Source organism: Bos indicus, chromosome 9 (assembly GCF_029378745.1).
Source record: "Bos indicus isolate NIAB-ARS_2022 breed Sahiwal x Tharparkar chromosome 9, NIAB-ARS_B.indTharparkar_mat_pri_1.0, whole genome shotgun sequence".
Classification (NCBI taxonomy): domain Eukaryota; kingdom Metazoa; phylum Chordata; class Mammalia; order Artiodactyla; family Bovidae; genus Bos; species Bos indicus.
In genome coordinates, this window is record NC_091768.1 from 41,036,577 (window position 1) to 41,052,803 (window position 16,227).

General features: G+C 41.3%; 1 protein-coding gene across 6 annotated transcripts in view; it reads right to left on the reverse strand.

The window, feature by feature from the left end:
• Nucleotides 1-3,972: 3,972 nt before the first annotated feature.
• LOC109563840 (uncharacterized) overlaps nucleotides 3,973-16,227 on the reverse strand; it is a 205,093-nt gene continuing 192,838 nt past the window's right edge. For 5 of the 6 annotated variants that reach the window (XM_070795502.1, XM_070795501.1, XM_070795500.1 and 2 more), the window contains 5 exons: nucleotides 16,016-16,168; nucleotides 14,611-14,820; nucleotides 12,795-12,915; nucleotides 5,908-6,032; nucleotides 3,973-4,166 (listed from right to left, as the gene is read on the reverse strand). In XM_070795502.1, coding sequence (XP_070651603.1) covers nucleotides 4,080-4,166; nucleotides 5,908-6,032; nucleotides 12,795-12,915; nucleotides 14,611-14,820; nucleotides 16,016-16,168 — 696 coding nt within the window. In that variant the 3' untranslated portion in view covers nucleotides 3,973-4,079. The remainder of the gene's footprint in view (nucleotides 4,167-5,907; nucleotides 6,033-12,794; nucleotides 12,916-14,610; nucleotides 14,821-16,015; nucleotides 16,169-16,227) is intronic. The other variant, XR_011568321.1, reaches the window with a different exon arrangement.

Below are 16,227 nucleotides of genomic sequence, written 5' to 3' on the forward strand. Positions count from 1 at the left end.
TTAGGTGCTAGTTTACCAAGTATTTATGAGAATACCATCTGCTGTTAGATATCTGAAAGCTTGTTTGCGACTTTCTGCCTCATTCAGATTGCATGTAAAGTAAAATTGGGTTTCTATTCAGAGTCTTTGGTATAAATATTTAGTACCAAGCCACATGCTGGTATGTGAAATCTGATTCTGTAGGCCCATGTTTGGGGCAAAATTACATTCTATATGAAATTGCAGAACTTGGACTAAAGAAGAGAGAATAAACACTCTTCTATCAGCCTTAAAGCCCAGAAGAGTGGATTGAAGACCCCTAGAACATTGCTAAAGACAAACTGTTACTTTGATGAGCATGGTGTTCACAGTAGATGGGGTGTTTTGTTTTTTGTTACTGTTTTAATGATTGATGTCCTGTGTATTACCCGTGTAGTTACTATGCCTGTGCTCTTCCTTCATTTGTGTAGGTACCATGTTGCTGCTGGTATTCACCTTCTGCCTAAAGGATGTCTTTTAACCTTCAACATTTCTAGTTTTGTTGGTACAGATACTGGTTATGAGTTCTTACAGTTTTTGTGTGCTTTCGTTTTTGAATGATTTCATTGGATAGAGTTCTAGGTTGACATTTTTGCTTTTAGTCCTTTAATAATGATGATCCAGCATCTCACATGCATTGTGTCCTATGAGAAATCTCATCTTTATCTTTTGTTCCTCAGTACGTGTCTTTTTTTTCCTCTTGCTTTTACAAGATTTTTCTCCTTATCACTTGTTTTGAGCATTTTGATTGTAATGTGCTATGCTGTAGTCTGTTTGGTCAAAGCTATGGTTTCTCTAGTAGTCATGTATGGATGTGAGAGTTGGACTGTAAAGCTGAGGGCTGAAGAATTGATTTTTGAACTGTGGTGTTGGAGAAGACTCTTGAGAGTCCTTTGGACTGCAAGATCAAACCAGTCCATCCTAAAGGAAATCAGTCCTGAATATTCATTGGGAGGACTGATGCTGAAGCTGAAACTCCAATACTTTGTCCACCTGATGGGAAGAACTGACTCATTCGAAAAGACCCTGATGCTGGGAAAGGTTGAAGTCAGGAGAAGGGGCCGACAGAGGATGAGATGGTTGGAGATGGTGGGATGACATCACCTACTCCATGGACATGAGATTGAGCAAGCTCCAGGAGTTGGTGATGAACAGGGAAGCCTGGCATGCTGCAGTCCATGGGGTTGCAATGAGTCAGACACGACTGAGCTGAACTGAACTGATGCTGTTTTGTTTCTTGTGGCTGAGGTTTGTTGCGTGTCTTGGATTTGTGGTTTTTCATCAGATTTGGAAAACTTTCAGCTATTATTTTTTCAGGTATCTTTTTCTGTCCTTCCCATTCTCTGTGCTGGGGACTTCAGTTCCACAGAGGCTGCTAGAAGGTGACTTAAAATTTACCCATGCACTGTTTTGGTTTTTTTTTCTACTTCATGTCAGATTATTACCGTCTTTAAATTCACTAATACTTTCTTCTACTGTGTTTAATCTATTGTTAATCTTACCTGGAGTCTTTTCACTTCAGATGTCTTCATTTTTAAAAGTTCAGTTTGGGTGTTTTTCATATTTCCACATATTCCAGCTTTACGTTTTGAACATGTATCAATTTTTAACATCTGGGTCAGTTTCTATTGATTTTTTTCTCACTATAAGTCATAACTTTCCCGTTGCTTTGTATGCTTGGTAGTTTCTTATTGCATACCAGATGTAAATTTTAACTTGTCGGGTGCTGGTTATTTTTGTTCTGGGACATAGTTAAATTTCTTGACAGCAGTTGGCTCCTTTCAGATCTTGCTTTTTAAGCTTTGTTAAGAGAGCAGAACATTTGTTCTAGGATTAATTGTTCCCCAGTTCTGCACTGGCTAATTATCTACCCAGTGCTCCCTGGATTAAGAGGCTTTCTGGTCTGGGTTAGTGGAAACAGCCTCTACTCCTGGCCTTGTGTGCGTTCCAAGTACTATTTCCTCTAAACCTTTCCCCAGCCTTGGATAGTTTGCTCGTGTACGTGTCCTGACCAGTACATTGTTGAATACCTGAGGGGTACCTTCTGCAGGTCTCTGGAGTTCTCCTTTGTGTAGTTCTCCCCTCCCTGGTTCTCTGCCCTGGGAACTCTATCTGCTTTCACCTCCCTTAACTCTCAGCTCCATCTCAACTCAGGGAAGTCCACTGATTTCTGCCTAGGTGTTGCCTTCCTGCATCATGGCTTAGAAATTCAAGGCAGTAAGCTGGGTTGGTGGTTTCCTTTTTTTCAAGGATCACTGTTCTTTGGCTGAAGTCCGGTGTGTTGAAAACCACTGTTTAATGTGTTTTGCCTAGTTTTTCATTTGTTTCTTGGTATATCCAGTCTCTTACTTTATCTTGGCCAGAAGTAAAAGTTCAAGATAGTACTTTTAAAGTCTTCATTTTTAATTATTTAACAAATACATATTCTGTTTTTTCTTCTTCTTCTTAAACTATTACAGGTAAAGTCTGCTTTGATAATCCCAGCCTCTTTCCCGTCTTTGTCCTTCTCCACTTTCCAGAGATAATTATTAGAACTGGTTTGGTGGTAAACTCTCCCCCTCAGTATTTATATACACACAACTAAATATACCCTTAGAAAATACATGATGTGGATTTTTATTTTATTATTATCCTGCAAATTTTTTTTCACTCATTAGCTATGCCAAATTCTTAAATTCTCTGTTGGTATGTATAGTATGACTTTTGTAAGTATCTACCTACTGAAGAACAATTAGGTTGTTTGTAATTTGTAGATTTTACTGTTTTCTAAAGAATGTCTTGGTACCTGCCACCTTGCTTATATGTGTGAATGTTTCTCTAGAGCAAACAGAAGTGGACACCTGCACCCAGGGTTTCCACTTTGAAAATTTTCACACACTGAGATTGCCTTCCATTTCCTACCAGCAGATACCAGAATGTTTTCTTTGTCCTTCCGCTTACTATTACCACTTGTTATTTCATCACTACCCTTGTGCGTCACTACCCTCCTGAGCTTATATCCACACTTCATTGGAAAAGGTGTGGCCAAGGCTGAATGGCAGAGGGGTTCACTGAAGCTGTGAAGGGGGGGTAGTGGGGCGGCGGGGGGACCCCTTCACAGGAGGTGCTGTCCCAGTGGCACTCCACCAAGAAACTGCATGCACCACTGGAGTTCAGCACTGCAAAAGCAGCAGGTGCCTGCCTAGGTGAGGAGCCCAGAACCCAAGAGAAACCCTTCTTCCTCTAGCACCCTCTACTGACAAAGCTTAACATCCTGCCTGGTAGTAAAGAAGACATGTTAGCAGGGTCCAGATTCATTACTTGATAGAAGACAATGAAGAGTGAATTTGGACCTCAGAAACTTAAGTGGTATCTTACCTGGTCATGGCTGATTTTTTAGTTTTGATCTCAGTCATCAACCTTCCTTTTGTTTTTTATTTTGTTTCAGAAATAAATTTGCATGTGCATTTAGATATTTAATATAGAAGTTTATGTCTGTAAATATGTTTTTCTGGTCTCTTCTGTTCCATTTATCTGTTGATGTTTATTCCTTTACCCAAGATAAATTTTCCTGTCTCAAAGACTTGGATTAGGATTTTACAAAAATCTGAAGAGGGTTTTGCTGTTTGTAGGAAGAATAAAAAGCCTTGAGAGAATGGTGTTCTTAAGTGAAACAAATAGAAATAAGTGCTTTGAAATTTACTTAGATTAGTCTCTGACCTGGTTTTTCACTTGTTAATAAATACTATCTGGCCAGCAGTGCCCTCTCTCTCGGCTCTCCCACCTAATCAGTAACTCTAGAACCCATATTAAGAGGCTGCTGGTTGACCAGAGGCAAGGCCTAGGATGTAGAAATGCAAATCAACTGTTACAATTTAGGGTCAAATCCTGCTTCACTTGGGACATTCAACATCCAGTCATCTCAGTCTTTCCATACTATCCTCACATACGGTAAAACTGAGATAAAAGGCTTAATGGAATTTAGAATCATTTTTATTCATTCAAATATTCATAGAAATAAAACTTGAAAAAAGTCTATATGATTACCAATCAGGTCTAAATGGGGTTCTGGATGGAGCCGTTTAAACTTGAAAAGCTGGAAGTTGAACAGCATCTGCCACGTTGGGTAGGAAGACATGGTCAGTTCTTTTTGTGTGTTTAATAGGTACCTGCAAAATAATTATTAGGTATTAGAGCCTTTTTAAAAGATGATGAATAATTATTATAGCATCATTACAAGTGACTGTTACTACTGAGACCAAGATCATTGGTTCAGTCTGGGTTAGACCATTTAGTGTGCCTTGTCATACATATTTTGCCTCTTGTTTTTAAAGGGAACTAGTCAGGGATGAACCCATTAATGGAAAGCCATGTCCAGCTAAGGAAGGAAAGATATCTCATATTTGGAGAAATCAATAAATTCCTTAATGTTTTATCATTTATGTTAGTGCAGTGCTACTTTTAAAAGAAAATCAGTGGTGGTCTTATATTTCAGCCTTCAATAAATTCCTCCCAGTCTGTATTTATCTGACTTGTCTCATAAACCTTGTTTAAGAAGTCAGACCTTAGATTTGAAGAGGTGCCAGATGATTCTGTGGCTTTCCTGGACCTCAGGCTTTTTGCCTTGGTCTCTACTATACACAAGCCAATGGGCCCATAAGACACTCACTTATTTATTACAGTTTATTTATTTAATAGAGTAATGTAGCCAACAATTGGTCTTAGACCATAACCTTCTAAATCTGAAACCTAGTGCATCCCCGCTGATGTACTTAGCTCCTTAGCAGCTTTCTCAACCATAAGAGTTGTGATCAGCAACCTGCCCCATAAGGAACGTTTGCTTTGGGGAGTGAAGTGGGGATAGAGTAAAGCTTAAAAGCCATTGTGGTCCCACACAGGTCAACAGAACATCGCTTCCTTTTGGAAAGGGCTTTTGCAGAAGCAGATAGACATGTAGTAGAACGTCACCTTTTGGTGAAAGATGACTGCACAGAGATCGGTGGGTCAAGCACAAGGCAGGCATTGATAATGTAGCCCTACTTGGTCAAGGTTCTCAGTTGGGTATGTTCCTGACCTGCTTCTTCCCTCTCTGTGTGTCTCCCTTTAACTGTATGTCGAAATACTGCAACAAACTTTTGGTCCAAAAACTAGACCATTGGCTTCAAAAGAGGCCTTAGGATGGCATATTTTCTGACAGAATGATTGATTGTATTTTTTCCTCTTAACTTTTCTCAAGGTAAGAGGAAAGGAATTATTAAGTGTGTTGATTAGATATATATACCTCTCTGAAGGGGATTCTGAAAAACAGTGGAACAAAGAGTGTAATACTTATTAAAATAGCATAGAGAAGGTGGTGAAAGGGGATTCAAATGGTGTCTTACAATAAACTAAGAGGTGAAACAGTTAAAAAAAATTCTTCAAATATGTGCTATACTTCAACCTAATCTGTATTCCAAGCATTTCTCACGTGTTTTAAGGCTGACTTCAATTATTTTTGCTCTGCCAGGGATGCAAAGGCTGTGGCACTGCTAGTTAATCACTGTAGATGATTGAGAAAAAAGAACATGTCCAGGTGTTGTACTGACTTTCACACCCATTTACTGAATTGTAATTGAGTAAGTGCTTTTGGGCTTGTTTCAACATTAGAATTTTATTATTGAGGAGTGAATGCCATCAAGATGGCAGAATAGGAAACCCTAGACCCTCCTTCCTGCAGGAACATGTTAATTCAGCAATAATTCATGGACAAATTCCCTTAGTGAGAAACCCAGAATATTATTTTCTAAGATCCAACCATTGAGATAAGATCTTGATGCACAATTTTTTAATGTAACTTTGAAGTGACCCTAAACCATGATTTCATATTTACATTTTTCATTGTTTCATATAATCAAGTTTATCATTACTTACAGTCTTTGGCCTTTGAATCCTTGTTATTTTGCTGCCCGTGAGTTGAGTCTTTAAAAGGTGTTGCTGGGTGTATCTGGATGACGTGGAAGCAGAACTTAGGGAGTAGTGAGCTTGGGATATAAGGCCTGTAATGTGAAAAATGTTAAATTATATCTCTAGTTGCAATGTACAGGTCTAGGTTTAATTCATAAAATTTTAGAGCTTAAAGTGGGTATCTGATTCAGCTTCATCAGTTTTGAGTGAAGATGTCAAAACATGGATAGTGTCTTTTGCCTGTGTGTCTATGACCAAGTGAAAGAGATGATGGGTTACTTGGACCTGTGGGTAGAAGTAGGCAGACTGAGATATTCACATTAATAGGACTTGGTAATTAGTTGGGTATGCAGGGTAAGGAAGAATAGCTTTCAGATTTCTGGCTCAAGCAATTGATCAGATTTTATGGTGGATTTTATGCTGATGGCACATACATGCTCAACAAGTCATTGTTCATTGCAAGATCAGGATAGATGGGTGGGAAATATGAATGTATAGACAGGAAGCAGACAAAGATTAGCTCAAGGCCCCTGAGATGATAGAAGCCCATGGGATGCTGATCACAGTGATTATCCCAGGGAGGAAAAGGAACACCTTTTCTATTTTAACAGGAAGGAAGGAGAAGCAGCTGAGTTTAGGTTTAGGTAGGCTGGGGACAAGAAGTAGAGGGAGTTCCCATCTGATAGGGGAGGAGGAGGACAGTGTCTGCAGAGACCATGAAGATTTAAAATAGTTGCTGTATTATATAACAACTTTTATTTTTTTATAACAACTTTTTAAAAAGTATAATTATAAAAATACTGAATCATTATGTTGTATATCTGAAGCTAATATGATACTGTAAATCTATAATACTTCAATTAAGAATAAATCAGTTACTGTGAAGAGGAGGAGAGAGTGAGCTGACCTTCCCCTCAGCTCCAGGAGAACATGTGATCTGGGCCTAAGACCACCAGGCATCTCAGTCTCTGGCTTCAGTGATTTCTTCAAAATTGGTCACATGACCTGAGTCAGCCCAGTCTCCTCTCCATTCCCCACTCCTGCCATGTGAGCTTGAACAGAGGATGGAAGCTACAGAGGTGACAGACATCTTGCTTCCCAAGGGGCTCTACTTCCTGTCTGCTCCCAGCATGCTCAGGGCCCAGAGATGCAGAGAGAAATCAGTCCTCAAGAAACAAACCTTCATCAAGCCCGCATGAGTCAGTGGAACAGAATAGAGAGCCCAGAAATAGACTCACACATCCACGATCAGTTAATCTTTGACAAAGGAGGCAAGAATATACATTGGAGAAAAGAGAGTCTTTTCAGCAAGTGGTGGTGGGGAGAGCTGGACAACTACATGTAAATCAGTGAAGTTGTTAGAACATTCCCTCACACCATACACAATAAAATGGCTTAAAGACTTAAATATAAGACATGACACCATAAAACTCCCAGAAGAGAACAGTCAAACATTCTCTGAAATTGTAGCAATGTTTTCTTAGGTCAGTCTTCCAAGGCAATAGAAATAAACCAATAGAACCTAGTCAAACTTTTAAGTTTTTGCATAGCAAAAGAAACCATAAAACAGACAACCTACAAATGGAGAGAAAATATTTGCAAATGATATGATTGATAAGGAAGGGCTTAATTTCCAAAATATACAAACAGCTCATATACTCAATGACAAAAAAACCAACCCAATAAAAAAATGGGCAGAAGACCTAAATAGACATTTCTCCAAAGAAGATACATAGATGACCAACAAATACATGAAAAGATACTCAACATTGTTAATTATCAGAGAAATACAAATCAAAATTACACTGAGGTATTATACTAGTCAGAATGGCCACCATCAAAAAGTCTACAAATAATAAATGCTGGAGAGGGTATGGAGAAAAGGGAACCCTCTTACACTATTGATGGGAATGTAAATTGGTACAGACACTATGGGAAACAGTATGGAGGATCCTTGAAAAGCTAAAAATAGTTGCCATATGATCCAGCAATTCCACTCCTGGGCATATACGCAGAGAAAACTATAATTTGAAAAGATAGCATAGCAGCAGTATTTACAACAGCCAAGACATGAAGGCAATCTAAGTGCTCATCAAAAGATGAGTGGATAAAGAAGATGTGGTGTATATGTATATACATAAAATGAAAGACTACTCAGTTATTAATAAGAGTCTTGCATCTTCCCGTCCATAGAGAAACACTAAAATCATTAATTTGTTTTTTTGTGATTAGCAGTAATCTTATGATGTTCAACTACATGATTTTTTTCAGCAAAAATTCTAGTAAGCTCTCCAAATAAAACTTAATCACAACTTTTAGGTTGTGCATTTGTTCTTCAACAGACAACATGTAGAAAGTCCTGAGCAAACCCCCTCCCATCACTGCAGAAGGGGACAGATGGGGGCTGAGACCTGCAAGTAACTTCTACCTCTGCTTCCTGAAAAAGAGGCTTCTCTTTCATTCCTGCTGCATTCCTATCCTGGTAATTAGGGTTCTCCCCATGTGCCTCCTGCCTGACTCTTGCCCTCCTTTGTAAATGCGCAGGTCTTAGAGGACACAGATGGCAGCTTGATTGGACATGTTAACGTGGAGAAGGATTTAAAAGATGTTTGTCTAGGCTGGAGGCATATGGAGGCAGAGGGGAAAGGGAGAAACAGAAAACCCCAGGGAGTCTGTAGAGGATAGTGGGAGATACAGAATCACTCAGGGTGATTGATCAAAATAGGGCCCTTGGGTGCTCTTGACACTCTTTCTCTTTGGATCTGGGCTTGGGGGAGGACTCCAGTTCCACTGTTAGGGCCCAGGCCGCAGGTATGGGCAGGGAGGGGGTGAGTGAGTGAAGTCGCTCAGTCATGTCCGACTCTTTGCGACCCCATGGACTGTAGCCTACCAGGCTCCTCCGTCCATGGGATTTTCCAGGCAAGAGTACTGGAGTGGGGTGCCATTGCCTTCTCCAGAAGATCTTCCTGACCCAGGGATTGAACCCAGGTCTCCTGCATTGTAGGCAGATGCTTTACCATCTGAGCCACCATGGAAGTCACAAGTCCAGCCTTTTTCCTAGAAAACCTAAACTATCTTGACCTTTGAAAATGATCTTTCTGCTTGAAAATGATCTTTCTGCTTGAAAATGATCGTTCTGCTTCTGTGAGTGTTTCCTCACATCATTCACACCACTGTTAAGTGGCCAAAAGAAAACACAGATAAAGGAGTACACACATGTATGAAAGTATAATAACAAACATTTGCACAATGACCTAGTGTTACTACACTCTGTGGCAGACACACACTGTTTCATAGAGACCTCAGGATTCATCTTTGAGGTAGGTATTTTACAGAGAGGTGAATTAACCTGTCCAGGGTCACACAGCTAGCAGTGACAGAAGCAGGATTTTAACCTTGGCTGTCTTATTTCAAAGTCCATATTGTCAACCACCAGGCTGTGCTATGGAACAGAAAGGAAAGGCCTAGCTGACCTTAACAATAGGCTGATTGTGGCTATTGCTATTTTTGATAGACCTAGAAGAGAACTTGGAATTTATTTAGTCCTCATCTTACATGAGAGGAAACTAGTTTAGAGACATCCCAGCTTCTGGCCTCCGTTCCATTGCTGCCCACTGACTGTGTTGTCCAGAGTGCTGTTTTGATTGTCATTTCCATAGGACTCCTCAAGCCCCTAGGACCCAAGAATCATAATGTGCTTTATGAATAACATCTGAGAAATGTGGTCACTAGTATCCTGTCAGGAAGGAAGAAATTTTCCTTTACCGTTCTAGGTTCTTTTGGCTGGTCTAAGAATTCAATTGATAATGAGATTAACAGGAGAAAATCACACAACAGTTTAATTTGCCAACATTTGTTGGATTATGGAGAAAGCAAGGAAGTTCCAGAAAACATCTATTTCTGCTTCACTGACTACACTGAAGACTTTGTGTGGATTGCAACAAACAGTGGAAAAATTCTTAGAGACCTTGCCTGTCTGCTGAGAAACCTGCATGCAGGTCAAGAAGCAACAGTTAGGACTGGTCATGGAACAGCAGACTGGTTCAAAATTGGGAAGGAGTACTACAAGGTTGTTGGAGAAGGCAACGGCACCCCACTCCAGTACTCTTGCCTAGAAAATCCCATGGACAGAGGTGCCTGGTAGGCTGCAGTCCATGGGGTCGCTAAGTCGGACATGACTGAGTGACTTCACTTTCACTTTTTCATGCATTGGAGAAGGAAATGGCAACCCACTCCAGTGTTCTTGCCTGGAGGATCCCAGGGACGGGGGAGCCTGGTGGGCTGCCGTCTATGGGGTCACACAGAGTCGGACATGACTGAAGTGACTTAGCAACAACAACTTAGCAACAACTACAAGGTTGTATGTTGTCACCCTGCTTAATTAACTTATATGCAGAGTACATCATGAGAAATGCCAGGCTGGATGACTCACAAGCTGGAATCAAGATTGCTGGGAGAAATATCAACCTCAGAGATGCAAATGATACCACTGTAATGGCAGAAAGTGAAGAGGAACTAAAGAGCTTCTTGATGAGGGTGAAAGAGGAGAGTGAAAAAGCTGGCTTAAAACTCAACATTCAGAAAACTAAGATCATGGAAACCAGACCCATCACTTCATGGCAAATAGAAGGGGGAAAAGTGGAAGCAGTGACAGATTTTATTTTCTTGGGCTGCAAAATCACTGTACATGGTGACTGCGGCCATGAAACTAAACAACATTTTCTCCTTGGAAGAAAAGTTATGACAAACCTAGACAGCATATCAAAAAGCAGAGACATCACTTTGCCAACAAAGGTCTGTCTAGTGAAAGCTATGGTTTTTCCAGTAGTCATATATGGATTTGAGAGTTGGACCATAAAAAGGCTGAGGCTGAAGAACTGATGCTTTCCATTTGTGGTGCTGGAGGACTCTTGAGAGTCCCTTAGACTGCAGGAGATCTAACCAGTCAGTCCTAAAGGAAATCAACCCTGAATATTCACTGAATGGACTATTGCTGAAGCTTCAATATGTTGGCCATCTGATGTGAAGAGCTGACTCACTGGAAAAGACTCTGAAGATTGAAGGTAAAGTGAGAAGGGGGCAGCAGAGGATAAGATGGTTAGATAGCGTCACCAACTCAATGAACATGAATTTGAGCAAACTCCAGGAGATAGTGGAGGGCAGAGGAGCCTGCCAGGCTACAGTCCATGGGATCACAGAGTCAGACATGACTTAGTGACTGAACAACAAACACATGGGAGAGACCTAGGAAAACTGAGCAACTTGGCAGCATTATTGAAGCTCTCAACTTAAATGCCATCCTCAGCTGAAGACAGAAGAAGATGTTGAAGATGGGGGAAAGTCAGTTATGAGAGGTTACCAGGAAAAGCAGAGTAAATGAGGGTAACATTGTTACACAGATTTGTCTTTTCCACAGATAAATTTCTAGAGATTTGGTCATCCTTCTCTTCCTTGTACTGAAGAAAGAGATGCTCTTAAAACTGTAAACATTTCTTACAGAAGGGCAACTCCCTTCCTTTTTTTTTTTTTTTTAATTTTATTTAATTTTTAAACTTTACATAATTGTATTAGTTTTGCCAAATATCAAAATGAATCTGCCACAGGTATACATGTGTTCCCCATCCTGAACCCTCCTCCCTCCTCCCTCCCCATACCATCCCTCTGGGTCGTCCCAGTGCACTAGCCCCAAGCATCCAGTATCATGCATCGAACCAGGGCATTCACTGGCATCTCGTTTCATACATGATATTTTACATGTTTCAATGCCATTCTCCCAAATCTTCCCACCCTCTCCCTCTCCCACAGAGTCCATAAGACTGATCTACACATCAGTGTCTCTTTTGCTGTCTCGTACACAGGGTTATTGTTACCATCTTTCTAAATTCCATATATATGCGTTAGTATACTGTATTGGTGTTTTTCTTTCTGGCTTACTTCACTCTGTATAATAGGTTCCAGTTTCATCCACCTCATTAGAACTGATTCAAATGTTTTCTTTTTAATGGCTGAGTAATACTCCATTGTTTATATGTACCACAGCTTTCTTATCCATTCATCTGCTGATGGACATCTAGGTTGCTTCCATATCCTGGCTATTATAACTAGTGCTGCAATGAACATTGGGGTACACGTGTCTCTTTCCCTTCTGGTTTCCTCAGTGTGTATGCCCAGCAGTGGGATTGCTGGATCATAAGGCAGTTCTATTTCCAGTTTTTTAAGGAATCTCTACACTGTTCTCCATAGTGGCTGTACTAGTTTGCATTCCCACCAGCAGTGTAAGAGGGTTCCCTTTTCTCCACACCCTCTCCAGCATTTATTATTTGTAGACTTTTGGATCGCAGCCATTCTGACTGGTGTGAAATGGTACCTCATAGTGGTTTTGATTTGCATTTCTCTGATAATGAGTGATGTTGAGCATCTTTTCATGTGTTTGTTAGCCATCTGTATGTCTTCTTTGGAGAAATGTCTACTCCCTTCCCATGTCTCCTTTTTCTTAAAAATAATCAGCTCTTTATGCCAAAGAGACACATTAGGATGGCAAATTCTACTCCTCTATTCTCCTAAGGTGTTAGCTTGCTTCAAAATCTAGTGATATACTCAGTCTTCTTTTGGTGACATATTTCAACTTGAACTAGTTTTTATGATTGAAACCTTTTAATATATCAATACTCCAAGGTGAACTAAAATAGAAAGTTCTAACTGCAAATGAGAATAAAGTTTCATTCATTCATTCAACAAATATGAAGCACTCCCTTCACAGCCACTGGAATGTTATCATTAGTCCCCAGGACCCTCCTTCAATCCCCACCCAAGACCCTGGGAGCTTATTCTACCCAGAGAGAGGGTATCCTTACCGCCAGGTGAGTTTCTTTGGGTGGAGGATTGCTCAGCATCATTAAGCTGACTTTGTAGCTCTTCTACCCACTGGAAAGCATCCAGCTTCACACTACGCTCATGGGCAAGCCGGCTTCTCACCTGAGTGGAAAAGTGCTTGGGAAGCAGAAATGCTTTTGGGAAGCAGAACTGTTCCATCAGTTCACTGTGAAGGGTGGGGTAGGGGGATTGCCAGAGACAGTGTGGGTCCAAAGCTATCCCAGGAATACAAGTTTTCAAAAAATCCCTGGTCAGGCTGAACTGAGCCTTATGAAAATCAGGAGCACCAGGAAGGTCGAGAACTTAATCAGCGAGAAACAGAGGCAGCCCTTGGAACACGTTATCCTCTTATAATAGAAGTTTACTCACAAAAGTTATCTTTTATCAGAGGAGAAGCGGGGAGGGGAGAGGAACCAGTTCACAGAGGACCTTGTAGGCCAAGCCCAGTGCCTGTGGGACCCCTGATGGCTTCAAGCAAAGACTTGATCTCTCTCCCAGACCTCTAAGTTCAACTAATCATCTGCAGGGAGTGCACTGAGCACCATCTCCAGTCCTAACACAAGGCCCACATCCAGAAGACAGCTTCATGTTTGCTCTCCCCTTGCACCCCTGACCCAGAGTCCCCGGGCCAGAGAGTCTCTATGCCCAAAGTGACTCATCTGCATAGATCACAGGCATTTTTTTCTTTTTAAATTTATTTTTTATCATCTCCTAATTGTTTTTAATTATGAAAAAGTAATAGTGTAACAGGTTGAATAGTGTCTCCCACAACCTGGAACCTCAAAATGTTACCTTATTTGAAAATAGTTTTTGTAGACGTGATTAAGTGAAGATGAAGTCATACTGGATTACAGGGAGGGCCGTAAATTGAACACTGATGACCTTATAAACAGTGGAGCAAGCACAGATGCACACACACAGATTCAGGGAAGAAGGCCGAATGGAGAGCTGCAGCTGCATGCACAGGACACCGGGGACTGCGGTCAGCCGCCAGCAGCCAGGGGAGCCATGGCGCAGGTTCTGCCCAAGCCGCCTGCAGGGACCCACACCTAGATTTCAGACTCTGACCTCCTGAACTGTGAGAGGATACCTTTTTAAATCCTTTTTTGGTCATTTATTTTATAAAATTTCCCTTACTGACTTCCTTGAGCACTTAAAACAATCATTTAACCTTCTGATTTCTATTTCCTATTATATCTGGGGAATTAAATGACTTATTTATTCAATGAATATGTGTGAAACACCTGCCCCAGAAAGTGGTGTTTTGGTTTTTTTTATTTTTCCTTTTGTGTTGAATTTCATTCTGTGGTCTCCTTTGTTGGAACTTACATTAGTCCACATGTACATTATTTCCTTTTTTTTTTGCTGTGGGGTATATTGAAGAAGAACATACTGGGTCTGGAAACCACTTCAGCCTTTCCTTTCTTATTTCTACAATTCCAGAAACACCATGAATAAAATTCCCTTACAATAATACTTGCTGCTTTTCCAGATTACTTGTCAGGATTTTCTAAAAGATCCCTCCTAGCTCAAAGATTAGAGCCATGTGGAAATATGCTTTCCAAGTGGGTGACAAAGATGCCAAGATTCTGGGCCTCAAGGCACTCAAGCCATCATCTTTGCTCACAAGCAGCTTGAACAATCACCCAGGTATAGAAGATATTTCCATTTCCCTGCTGTTCCTGGGAGTGACCGAGGTAAGGAATACCACTGTGGAGGCAAGAGAGGTGTGGAGAGGACAAGATGGAAACCACTCTGGCTGGTGCGCCCTGACTTGCTACCTCTCACTGGAGTTACCTGTCGGAGTTCTCTCTGAATTTTCTTCTGCTGCAGCTGGCCCAGTTTAGAAGCCCTCTTGGCATCTTCAGTGAGGAGCTGCAGGTGCTGTTCCTTTTGCTCCACATCCTTTAAGAGCTTCTCCATGCTGGAGGCTTTCATTAAATCCAGCTGCTGCCTGTGGAGAGCTTCCTGGGTCACTCGGTGTTCTAACTCTTTCAGCAATTGTGCCTGCAGCAGGAAATGAGAAAGGCACACGGTCTCAGCAGAGGGAATGAAACGTTGGCCAACACAACTGTCCCCTCAATTAAAACCCAGGGGCAGAATTGTGTGAAGTGTTCCTGGGTTCAGGTACCACCTCCCAGCCATTCTGTCCTGTCTTGTGCCAACCAGCAGCAAGACCCCACAGTCATTCCTACTACAGACTGCATCTGCACGTCACTACCCCTTTATCACGTGATAGCAACGGAAGGGCTGGACCTGGGGAGAACGTGCTGATGCAGTACGTACCGAGAGTGGGCAAGGGAGGCACTAATGTTGCCTCTGTTTTGACTTCTTAAAAAACCTGGGAAAAGCCAGGTTGCAGATGGTTAAAAAAGAGCAGTAATAATTTGGTTCTGTTCTGAAATTTTTCTAATCGACGGTTACCAGAAGGTCGATCCTTACTTATAATATTGTATTAATAATGAGGATTAATACTTGTAGGGTAATTATATAATTATATATCACATAATTATATATCACAATTCACTGGCACACCATAATGAAGGAATTAGGGTCCAAAAGGAACAGATTATATTTCATCTCTTAAAATATGCCCAGGCTGTTTCCTAGGCTGTTATTTAAACTCAGCTCTTGTCTCTCTAAACCTAAGGCCTCTGTTTCATTTATGCTCAGATGGTTGGCACAGTTATTAAGAGCATAGATTTTAAAAAGCCTTTATTTTGGTGCCAGTTCTTTAGAGCAGCAGTAACTTCTGAAATTAAGATTTAGTGTGGGTCACCAGGAAAGGAACCAAGACTCCCTGCTTGGGGCACAATGCTGATGGCTGGACCACACTCATAGAAAACATGCTTGGAGCATGAAAGGAAGGTGTTAGAGGCAGAGACTCAGACCCCTAGATGCTCTCTGGGTAAAAAAAAAAATAGAGAAACACAGAGAGAGATCAATCTTAGATATGAGCAGTATCCCACCATTTTAGCCAAATATGAATAACAACAAAAGCCTTTTGGCCACTGCCCCTGGTCTCTGGGCTGGAAAGGAGGGAGAAGGGAAGCTGGGATCCAGGCCATCCTTCTCCAGCAGTGCTGTCTGCTCAGCTCCACACTGCGGCACTCTGGTGACCGCCACAGGCAGCTCAGTGCCGTGTCTCCTGGCCAGAACGTGTTCACAGAGAGGGAGGAAGAGGGCTTCTGAGCTCAGATACCTGATTCTCCTGCTGCCTGCACATCTTCACATTGTCTGCCTGAGCCCTAGCCAGGGCCTGCCTTAGAGCCAATAGCTGTTGACGAAATAAAACCACTTCTCGTTCTGCCATTAGCTTGATGTTCAAACACTCTTTTTTCGTTTGCACAGCTTCCTGTGAACATCCCAAACACAGTAAGGTAGGATATGAGTTTCTTTTCCACATTTTCAGTT